At 40.1% G+C, this 11,678-nt stretch overlaps 1 protein-coding gene across 1 annotated transcript; it reads right to left on the reverse strand.

The window, feature by feature from the left end:
- Positions 1 to 541: 541 nt before the first annotated feature.
- TYMS (thymidylate synthetase) lies at positions 542 to 11,048 on the reverse strand. The gene is made up of 7 exons (XM_054985978.1): positions 10,824 to 11,048; positions 9,433 to 9,506; positions 8,104 to 8,278; positions 6,847 to 6,948; positions 6,227 to 6,402; positions 3,025 to 3,096; positions 542 to 2,276 (listed from the first exon to the last, which is right to left on the reverse strand). The coding sequence occupies exons 1-7, from the start codon at positions 11,020 to 11,022 to the stop codon at positions 2,139 to 2,141; spliced, it is 936 nt and encodes a 311-aa protein (XP_054841953.1). The 5' UTR covers positions 11,023 to 11,048; the 3' UTR covers positions 542 to 2,138.
- Positions 11,049 to 11,678: the final 630 nt, after the last annotated feature.

Consider the following 11,678-nt stretch of genomic DNA (forward strand, 5'->3'; position numbering starts at 1 on the left):
CAGCTTTGGTGAGTAATCGCCTGCTCTTACCCGTATCTCTCTGCTGTCTCTAACAGGAGTAAAAGCCACTTCTCCCTCACAGCAGTAATACATCCCTCTCTGATTATTTCCCTGCGAATTGGGTTATCTTAAATTGTATTAAGAAATTAGCCCTTTGGGCTAATTATGACTCTCAGAGGCCAAGGATCTAAGCAATCCTCATTAGCCTGAATGTACTCGCCCCTGACCGAACCAGAGTGTGCTCAGTTGTAATCCTGGAAATAGCCTTGAGGCAGGAGCCATGTTTCTGGTCACCTCCGTGATCTCTCCAGCGACTGCATGAGAAAATCCATGATTGAGAAAGTGTAAGCAGGCTGCAGGAACAGAAATACTGACTCACTGACAGGAACATAGCCAGGCTCCCCTGGAAGCCTGGACGCTCCCTTAACAATAGTTCTATTATTTGGCTTCCTGGGGGTCATCAAGATTCAGGTTATATTTACAGGGTATAGTCTGTTGGTCAGTAACTTTCTAGGACCATTCAGGAATCTGCCTTACAAAACAGAGTTCCCTGAAAACCTGATTATAAGCGAGGTCAGGACATCAGCCATCTTCTAGCCTTTTTTAATCAGGATTGCCACTCAGGTAAATCAATCAAGCCATTATACAGCCTTTGTCAAAAAGGCCTGAGCTGTCCACCTCTCAGGTAAACTAATCACCCCTGGATGACTTTTCCATACTTTTATATCATACTCATATTTGGAGTTTTTTATCTTCTGCTCTGGGCCTCATGTGGAATTCAACAGGCTCCCAATATAGTGGGTATTCCCTCCTTTTTCCTGACTGCTTTTTGCTACCCATCTTTCTCCCATTACTTTCCAATATTCTGTTTTCCACACAGCTGGCATTTTCCTTCTGTTTGCTAGTTACAACTAGACACTCACTTCTCTCCTGTCTTGTTCCCCGTTTCCCCCACGCTTACACCTTTAGCTTAGAAGTAACTCCTAATCCAAATGTGCTATCTACTAGTGCCTTGATTGAGTATTAGGAAATGTTATGTTTGGTTTAATTTGGTATTTGGTTTGGATAAGTTCTCCCCTGCTCCCTAATACCAAATCCTCAAACTCCATATTTCTCTTTAAATCTGCTTCTGTTGTCCATTTCCTACTGAATCATGCAACTCACATCACCTCATTAGGTTACTGAAGCAAGTTAATTCCCCATGTCAGTCTAAACACATACGTTTACAGGTTTACATGGGTTGAGGTAACATCCCACTAACTGGAAGAAGGATGTTCTTCCCCAGGTTAGAACAAGCCCAATCACTGGGAAAGCCCCAATGCTTTCAGAAGCAAAATTCTACCATGTCTAACTTCTTCTACCCCTGCTGTGGCAAAAGCACCTAAGTCATCTGTTTGAAATTCCTAACAACATTAGCTTCAAAAATATTAATAGGTTCTTTTGCCACAACAGGGTTCTAAGTTACACGGTAGAATTTTCCTTACTTACAGTGATTTAGAAAGAATGCACTATCAGTTGCTAAATAATTAAAAGCCAACAAAATAAATCTTGCATAGCACTAATTATGCCTTCTGTACCATTCTTAAAGTACATCCTATTTTAAAAAGTGATTTTTATTTTATAGTAAAATTTTATTGGCCACCTTTCTCACAAAGGAAACCAAGACAGTATTGAGATTGGCTTTCATATAAAAGTGGCTAAATATAGAAAAATGGCTAAATATATTATACACAGATTTTGAATTTATAGTTGAACCTTCAGTTTCCTCCATCCTTTCCTTGTTTTAAGGTTATTTTGAAGCCTTTTAAGATTGCAAACGTGTGCTAAATATATCACTGTGTCCAGAGAAATCATAGTACTATTGTACACATTTGTGCATTTTATTAGCTGGTGCCAGTCAGCCTTGAAAATTACTTAACTATACAGCCTAAAATTACCTTGCAGCAAAGAGGTGAAAAGCCTGCACACACAGGGACTGCATCACATGTACAATAAAATATATACACTGTATCATCAAAATCCTTGTGAATGAAGGCCAAGGTAATGTATCACAAATGATGGCCCATATTTTGAATACTTACAACATTTAAAAATACTATTGAAAAGAAGATACATAAATACTCCTTGAAGCAAGTCCATTAAACAGCCATTTCCATTTTAATAGCAGGGTGAGGATCATAACCTTCTATTTTGAAGTCCTCCGCTTTGAAATCATTGATGTTTTCAACTTCGCGAAGAATTCTGAGCTTAGGGAAGGGTCTTGGTTCCCTCTGAAGCTGAAATTTAAGATAAACGAAGTAAGATCATTCCATATCATAATTAAGCAACTGTAAAATCATAATTATAGATTATAGTACTTGCTGTAACTAATTAGCTAAGAAGCATGTGTTCATAAGACAAGTGTCCTTTGCACAGATAATTCCATCAAATGCTCTCCTGCAATAATTGTTTTACTACATGTTTATCTGCCCACAAGTATTACATCCTGATTCAAAGTTCTTTTGGAAATAGATGGTGATAAAGGTAGAATTATTGACCAAATGGTATCTGTTGTGTAGACAGTAGCTGTTAGAAACATCCATAGCATCAAAGTGAAAAAACAAACCTTCACAATTTCCTATTTGCCAATAAGGCATTTAACGTGCCCAAATTCCCAAGTCAGGCAGGGTCCACAGTACTCCAAGAAAGTTAATAGAAACCTCCCATGTTATTTTGCAACACCCTGACCATTTCACAACATTGTACAGCAGGAAGAACAAAGTTTCCTTCAAACCTGTCTCTTAATCCTACTTATTGGAGAGATCGTCTGAATGGATGGTACTAACACAATTTTAAATACTAAGTTTTATGTAACAAGAATTGGCCACTGGTCCACTGATGCATTCTACAAAAACATTCTGTGCGATTAAAGCCTTAGACTAAATTAAATCAGACAGCAATTTACTTGCAAATATTAACAGTTATAGATAAAAGGGAATCACCTACAGCGGTATTGATATACAAACAAACAGACTAAATGCTTACCTGAATTTTCAAAGGTTCAATATGGTTTAGGTATATATGAGCGTCGCCTAATGTATGTACAAACTCTCCAGGCTGTAGAAAAGGATTACAGCATTAATATCATAAGTGGGGAAAAAGCAAGAATTTGCCACTGGATTTTAGTAAGCTCAAGTTTACTTAAGTGTTGCTAATTCCCTCTCCCCTACACACGGGTCTTGCCCAAAGAAGGATCCATCCAGTAGTTAAACTACATTACAAATTCTAAACACAAGTAATAAGTACATTGCAATAAATGAGTGAGATCTCTGGTCTGCTATGACAAGAAATACACAATGCAATCATAAAACAGTGTTGCACTTACCTGTAACTGTTGTTTGTCTAGTGTCTTTGGTGCAGGCACATATTCCCACGCTCCTGCCCTGCTGTGAGTGTGTTTGTTTTTACTGTATTATACATTCAGCAGCTCAGGAGAACTGAAGGGAATAGCGGCGTTCCGCCCCTTCCCTGCATTTCAGCAGGAAACTGCTGAGCATGTGCTGTATGGGCGGAGTACCCCCTTGTGGACTTGGAGAGCTCGCAAATCTTTTCCAGTTGGTAGGCCTGCGCATGCGCAGTCCCAATGTGTGCCTGCACAGAAGACACTAGACAAATAACAGTTACAAGTAAGTGCAACACTGTTTTATGATTGCATTGTGTATTTATTGTCATAGCAGACAAGAGATCATTGTCAGTCTTCTGTGCAATCCCCACATTGGGAGTTTAGCAAGCTGCTCACCAATGGAAGAGGGTGAGTGGAACAGCCGACCAAGGAATGCAGGACAGCTGTTCCCACTAACACTATCTGCTATTTGTGTCAACAGCATAGTGGTTTACTCTAAGTTATCAGCTGCAGACCACGTGGCAGCCTGACAGATGTGCCAAAGAGGGACCCTTCGTGAGAAAGCTGCCAACGAGGCTTGTATCATAGTCAAGTATATTCTGATCACCATGGTTCAAGTGATCTTTGCCTCACTGGAGCAGAGTTTAATAACTGTAACTATCCATCCAAATAAGGTTTGGAAGGATTTGAGAGACCCTTACAATGTCCAGAATAATGCACAAGAGGGTGTTTGGGTTTGTGAACCCTTTGGTTCTTTTAATTAATACAAAAATCCTTCATATTCAACCTGTGTAAGGTACGTTCTGCTACAGAAACAGCATGGGGGGGGGGGGACAGCATGACCCTTTTTGTTGTAGGCAAAATTTTGATACCACCTCTGGGTGGAATTTGAGGTTGATGTGCCAGACTTCATCTGGAAGAATTGAGTAAATGGGGAATCAGCCAGAAGTGTCGTGAATTCCCCCCATCATCTGGCTGACGTTACAGCAACCAGAAATGCCACCTTCTGAGGTAACAAGAAGGGGCAGGAAAGCATGAGTCCAAAGGGTGTTAATTGAGAGAGAGAACCAGCAGGAGACTCCATAAAGTCCCCTTGTGGACTTCAAGAGCTAGAGAATCTGTTCTGGTCAGCAGGCCTGTACATGCGCAGTCCCAATGTGGGACTGCTCAGAAAACTGATGACAAACTGCAGCTCCTTTAGACCATGATAATCCACAGCTGACCACTTTCTAAAGGATGTTGGTGCAGTAACTTATACATGTGTAGTGAATGGTGTTAGCAGGGATCCCATCCTTTGAGGCCAGGAAACACACACAGCTCCCCAGTGCCCCTGAAGAGGCAAGACATCATCTACAATCATCCCAGCTGCAGATCCAATGATCAGCTCACCAAGATGAATCAGAAGTATAGCTAACACTGCCCAACTTGTGGGCAGAAAGACAAGCCATCCCCTGCTCCTGGGATGGAGAGAGGGAGGCATGTTGGAAGAAAATGCTGGAGCTGATTGGAAGGAAGAGAAAAAGCAGCACAGGAAGAATCAAAGGATGGAGCTGAAATCAAGGCCAATATAAGGGTCAGATAACAGGAAATGTAGCTAGGGCAAGAGTGGAGGCAAGATTCCCTAGAAAAGAGAGGAACAAGAGAAGGAGGTAAGGAGGCAAAGGATAGCCTAGCCCCACAATGGTGGAGGCCAAGCAGGGAAAAGGGAATTCTAAACAGTTAAAGAAGGACTGTAGTGAGGGGAGATGGGCCAGGAACAACCAGGTTCATATCAACTAAGATTGCTCTCCCCCCTATTCTTTGTAACATTTCCCTAACATCTGTGGGTGCTCAGTGAAAGGGTGAGTTGAAGATGCCTCCCCCCCTCCTAAGGTGGGAATTAAACAGTTGTTCCAAACTTATGTTCCTATAGTGATTTATGTAGGCCTATTTGTTCCCTTAAGCTGTTACAAAATATACAGATTGCAACACATTTTACCCAAAGCTGGAAAAGAACTACATCCAAGGAAACTGGGAAGTGCTGTGATATTGCCCTTAAAATACAGGACAGCATGCGCACGAGCATCTGTCTGGGGAAAGTACTAGGAGCCTGAAAAGTTTCTACATGATATGCTTCATAAACACGTCATAGTAGTACGACACAGAAAACTTTATCAGGTTTCTGTAAGCTTTACCATGATACCTACAATAATTTGGGATGCATCTTTACTATATGAACATTTCTCTAGTCTTTCACGTTTGGTTAATGTACACAAATAGATTCTGAAGCAACAGCTACCTCAGCATCAACAACCTGGGTTCAGGATTTTTGTTACATATACAAAACAAGCCTTATATCCAATTGCATCTTTCACCAATTAACATAACTTGAGAAAAGCATAATTGGCTGGATATTGCGCAGGTTTCCCACTAACGGGAGGAGGATTTTTACTAGTTTCTATGCTCTCATTGCAGACTGGGTCCCCAATTGTGCAGGAGCAGCATTTCAGGACACACGGGGCTTCAGCCTCTCTGGGGAGGCAAAGAAATTGCACTACACTGATGAAAATCTTCAACAAGATCCAAGCCACTGATTTTATTGTATCTGACCACTGAGATTTAGAAAATGCTTGCATTAAAATAAGCCATATAATACTCTCTCTTGAATAGTTGTTAGTGGTGAAAAGAGCTGACCAGAGTCATCAAAGAAGAAATAAGTATAATTTGTTCTGAACTGAAGGATCTCCTGCTGGGCCGTGCCATATCAGGAGCAGGGTAGCAGAACTCTGGGTTTATATACTTTCCAGTTCTCCCATATAGCTAGTAGACTATTTCATAATTTGTATTAAAAATAAAGTCTTGTACCTTCAAGCCTGTGATGTGAGCAATCATCAATGTGAGGAGTGAATAACTGGCAATATTGAAAGGCACTCCCAATCCCATGTCTCCAGAACGTTGATACAACTGACAGGAGAGCTCACCATTTAAAACATAAAACTGGCAGAGAGCATGACATGGAGGCAAGGCCATTGTAGAGACATCTAGCAAGCAGAAACAGAAGGAAACATTATAAAAGTTCGCGTAATATAAAGAAATAGTTCAAAAATATACCAAATGGAAAAATTTCACCCACACTGTAATCTTGTCAATCTTCCATTGTTTTCTAACCTAATAATTACAACCTCTCACTGTAGACATTATGTGACTATTAATACTCCAGTAAATAAAAAAAACAAGTGTTCTTAAACTATATTGTAAAAAGTTTCTCATTTGCTTGAACTTGTGGTGGCAATTTGTAAAGACTGTCTGCAGAATCAACGCAGAGATTACTAATAAGCTCTAAAAGAGGCTATGTATACATCTGTTACAGACTACAAGGCATACAGGAACCAACATGGAGCCAGATTACGACACACTGTAGTTATTTTAGTGTTTAAGAAAAACTATTAGCAGAAACCTTTATATTATTAATGTCAGGCTAATACCTTTGGGATTCCATGCACACATGATAATTCTTCTGTTGTCTGGATTGTTCCTGATTGTATCAATTACCTGCTGCAACTGATCAACTCCTTGTCCTGTGTAATCTGGAAAAAATACAGAAATACAAACAATAGCATATTTATTAAGAGCTAAAAAACGGACAAACCAAGATCGGTGAACACTTTTAGAAAGAAACTCATGTAACTGTATTGGTAATGGGAACACAAGTGCTGGAGGTATACAGTTTTTTTTAAAAAAAATTATATACTCCACCATTCCCCCAACACAGTAAGGCCCAAGTTGGGTGACAAAAATAACCTATTAAATCTTTAAAAAAATAAACAGGTAAAAATAGCTAAACTTCAGGGGAAATGTTGACATATATGTGATTTATATTTGACTAAAAAATCTCCAAGACATTTAGGTAAACAGATGGAAACCAGATACCAGGATACTGCAGGGATATATATAGTGGGGAAAGGAAGATTCACATTTGGTTTGGAAAAGCGGTGGCAGCAAACTTTATTTAAAGTGTTATTTTTGAATTTAAAGCATTTGTATGTGATCCTTTCTATGTAAACATATACATGTGTTTAGATGCTGTTTGTTGGATGGGGGGGTAACTGTAGCGTATAGATAGGAAACATTAAATGGTACAGGGTATGTACTGATAGACAGATAAGGTGTGGTGAGGGAACAAGGTGTTATAAAAAGCAGGTGGATGTTAAAATAGTGTATATGGGAAAAGGTTCAGAATCAGCTAGAGGAAAGTAAGGAGATGTGGGGGAAAGGATTATTTGCAGAGAACTATTGCCTAACATGTTCTATGAATGCAGAAAAAGATAGTTCATAAGATCTGGCTTGAGAAAAGATTCCTGTTCCTAACTTCAGTGTTGGAACAGAAAACAACTGGACAGATGAAAAAGCTAGGAGAAAAGCAACATAGAACAACGCTGAGATTGCTATGGGGACAGCGTGAAAGGAGCACTCCCATATTGTCCAATGTCTTCTCCAGATCACTTTTCTCACCCAGAAATTGGTTATACTATGCTTGTGTCAGAACACATCTTGCTGTTTTGCTGATGTAGCAACCTCCTGCAATTCCTCTCTCTCCCTACTCCCTTACTGTTCTAAATCTCCTTACTTCTCCATCCACATTCCATTATACTCCTTTACACGATTGCAAATGATGATTAAGAAATGAACTCTACCCTCAGAACTGAAGCTACCTCACTAAAAGAAGTCTTTATCTTCCTCACCTGTTTTCATATCTTTGTATTCAGCTCCAAAATGTCTCCACTGGAAACCATAAATTGGACCCAAGTCACCTTCCTCTCTAGAAAAGAATCCCTGCTTGTCTAAGAATTCACGAGAACCATTGGCATCCCAGATCTTGACACCTTTAGCAGAAAGTTCCTTCGCATTTGTAGAACCCTGTGTAGGATAAGGAAGAAGGAATGACAAGTTTCCAGCATGATAATCACAAAGGAATTTGATGCTAATAGCAACTTTTTTTAAACTGTCTAATATATTCTTTAATTCCTTATTATTCAGAAGTTGAACTTCTGGCCCTACTTCATGCACAATAGTGAAATACTCTATTGTAAGGAACTCACTAGTACATACTAGAGATGAAATATTGTATCTAAAGCCTCAAAAATAAAGCATTTCCCAATACTAAAATAAAGGATCAATACAAACAGCACCTTACACTTCGTCAGAATATCTTTTACTATGGTTGTTACAAGCACTATATCCTGCCAACCAGTCATACAAATGCGCACAATTTGTAATCTGAGTGTCTGCTGACAATTTAAGTCAATAGTTAAAACAAGTGTATTATTGTGCAGATGTTTTAATATGGCAGATGCAGATTCCAAACCTGCTGTCCCAAATTAAAATATACTGCCACAAACATTTTTATTCAAAAGCAGGTTTCTTTTTGTCTCAATTATACTTTTTGGTGTTTAAACTATGCATTAATTGAACAATATTTACTGTCACTTCAGGGAGGCAACTGGAAAACAGCAGGAGGCAGGGAGATGGAAAAGACTCTCTGCCCCATGCTGGTCTTCCCCACTTGAACTTCCAGATCCATCAGAGGAATTCCATGGCATAGAAGAAAAAAGTCTATTAGAAACATCACTGGATTACATGCAACAGGTGTTCCACCCATAGTTCCCCTTTAAAACAAACATTGTAACGGTTCCCTTCAACATTATAAAATTACTCTTGGGAAGTACAAACACAACAGGTCATTAGGTTTTTGGGAAGCCAGCAACTTGCTTCCTCTCAGCCTGCAGTCTAAAAGGGGAAGATGGAAATGTCCACCTTTTCTTCCATGATTCTTTGAAGTATTAGGACTTCTTATCCCTTCACAACTTAAAGTGAGGTAGGTGGGGATACAGGAAACATTTTTCCTTCCAATTACAATTGATCCTCCCAAAGGAATAGCAATTCAGTGCTATAAAAAGAAAATGTCCTCATATATTTTCCTTTGCCCCCACCACCTGTACACAAGTCTGAGCCACAAAGTAATAAACAGTAATAGTCTAAAGTACTAGAATATTATCCACCATGTATCATACCTTAATAAACCAAAGTAGTTCTTCAAGTACTCCCTTCCAGAACACTCTTTTTGTTGTTAACAAGGGAAAGTTATCTGAAAACAAGATATTAAAGATGACTGGAAAACATAAGCTATATGAAAATCTCTCATTCCTCAGTATGAAATTAGTTTGTGGAATCTAACCATTTAATCTGTAATTTTCAAGGCAATATTCATGAATAATACTACTTAACTTACACTGAGAAGATTGTTGCCTTACTAGCCAATTCTGATGGCAATATTTCCCATAAAATGGCCTTATTTGCCCTGGCTGCAAAAAAAAAAAATACAGGCTACTGTAGTTCTTAAGGGACCCAATTAATATTTGTACCCATTTCACTTTTTATTACTTTATCTGAAATTGTTAACTGAAAACTGTTCATCCGTTTTATCAGTTTGAATCTATATTGTTCGGACTTTGCTATATTAAGTTTAATCATTCATGTTTCTGTTTATACTCTCTGCTATTTGTGACTTGTAGCCTATGGCTAAATACCATAAATTTACTTACTTACTACTTAATTTAAAAGGAAAACCCTCTGCAGAATTTTATTATTAAAACATCACCTTACAATGAGAAAAAAATTCAGCTTCTTCTTCTACCACCACTGACTTACAGTGACTGACGATGGAAGCACAAAGTTAGTGAAAATATCAAAAAAATATCCCACTCTGAGAAGGTGACAGAGCTTCTTTTAGGCTTGGAACAGCAGAACTAGATTTCAATTGGCTCCTAGTTTTTGGAAACTCTCCGATGTCTAATAACAAGGTTTAAATAACTTGTTTTACGTACTAATCTCACACTGTGTAATCCATCTTGAGTCTCAGTGAAAAAGGAGAACCATAAATGACTTAAATAAAAAAGGGCAGGGTTGATATCGTTTCCTCATACCACACTCCTCTCCAACATCAGCAGCTAGGAGACTGCAAATATACAGCCATAAATGTAGTGATCAAGATCCCTTTACGCCCCCAGAACCAAGATGGTTAAGATCAGTGATGGGGGTGGGGTGGGACTGAAAAATCAGTTCTTAAATTGCCAGTATAGTAAGCCTCAATAATCAAGTTTAAAAATGAAATCTGAACATCAAATAAATGCATATTCAATCCCCCCCTTACAATGAGTTCATAAACTGCCAAACGCAGAGTATAGGCTTGCTTTCCTGAACGAAAGAAGTCACCTCAGTTTTTGCTTCCTGCCCGGGCCAAGCACAGAGCGCCTCCCGGTCACCGCGGCTCAGCGTCTACCCTACCCCTCGTCCTAAGTTTAAGGGCGGGTTGAAGCGTCTGACCTCGCACGACCTCCAGCCCTGCAAAACGAACCCCTGCAGCCGACGGGGTGGGAGCGGAGTACCGAGAAGAGAGTCTCACCTCGGAGATTATACCGCGTCTGCATCCCGAAGACGGAGATGGTGCCGGTCCCGGTCCGGTCCTCCTTTCTGTGTCCGAATTGCAGGATATGTTCGACCTGCCTCAGGTACTGAAGTTCCTCGTGAGGAGGCGAGGCAGCTCCGAGAGGCTGCTCCTGAGGAAGCGCTGGGCATTGCCGGGCTTCTGAGCAGGCGGGCATGTTGAAGCTGCGGAGAGCGAACAAGAAACGGCTTCTCACCCGCCAACTTTCGATTTGGCGCGATTTTTCGGTACAGCCAATCAGAGAAGCCGAGGAGTGAGCTCCGTTTCCGGAACGTTGTTGTTACTGGCCGGCTCGCCTGCCCCTTCCACGTCCTGCCTTATCATGGCTGTTGTTAAGGCCCGCCCTAGAAGCTCCCCCAGCTTGATATTTAGCTAATTAGACGCGGGCGGCCTCTGCTTTCTCGCTGTACATGGTAAATGCGGGCTCCTTTAGTTGTCTCTAAATGTGACTCCGGGAGGGGAGGGGTAGAGCATACTACCCAAACCCCATGGAAACAACTCGCTGCAATACTTTATTAAGGATAGTGTATTTCGTGTATGAACGTTTTCCTAATAAGTGTTGATAAGGAGTAGAAGCCATACACCCCCCATCTTAAACTTGCTTACACAGAAGGTTCATTAATTATGAGGGCAGTTTGTAGCCACTTGCCCCAGGAATAGAGAATCCTGAAAGCCCAGGCTTCTTGTCTACATGATGCTATAAGTCATGAATTCAACATAATTACTGCTCCCTAGTGTGTAAACGACAATAGTTTTACTCTTTTAATGTACACTACCATATAGTAGTCATTCTCTAATTTTGTTTTCAACCAT

This window comes from Eublepharis macularius, chromosome 7 (assembly GCF_028583425.1).
Source record: "Eublepharis macularius isolate TG4126 chromosome 7, MPM_Emac_v1.0, whole genome shotgun sequence".
Taxonomy (NCBI): domain Eukaryota; kingdom Metazoa; phylum Chordata; class Lepidosauria; order Squamata; family Eublepharidae; genus Eublepharis; species Eublepharis macularius.

What these genes read in the sequence shown, in the direction of transcription:
- TYMS (XM_054985978.1), bottom strand. Translation starts at nt 11,022, where the DNA reads ATGCCCGCCTGCTCAGAAGCCCGGCAATGCCCAGCGCTTCCTCAGGAG. An exon ending in GACGCGGTATAATCTCCGAG is followed by an intron (nt 9,507 to 10,823) that starts GTGAGACTCTCT and finishes TCTTGTTTTCAG; the next exon opens with ATAACTTTCCCTTGTTAACA. An exon ending in CTCACATCACAGGCTTGAAG is followed by an intron (nt 3,097 to 6,226) that starts GTACAAGACTTT and finishes CCTTTTCTACAG; the next exon opens with CCTGGAGAGTTTGTACATAC.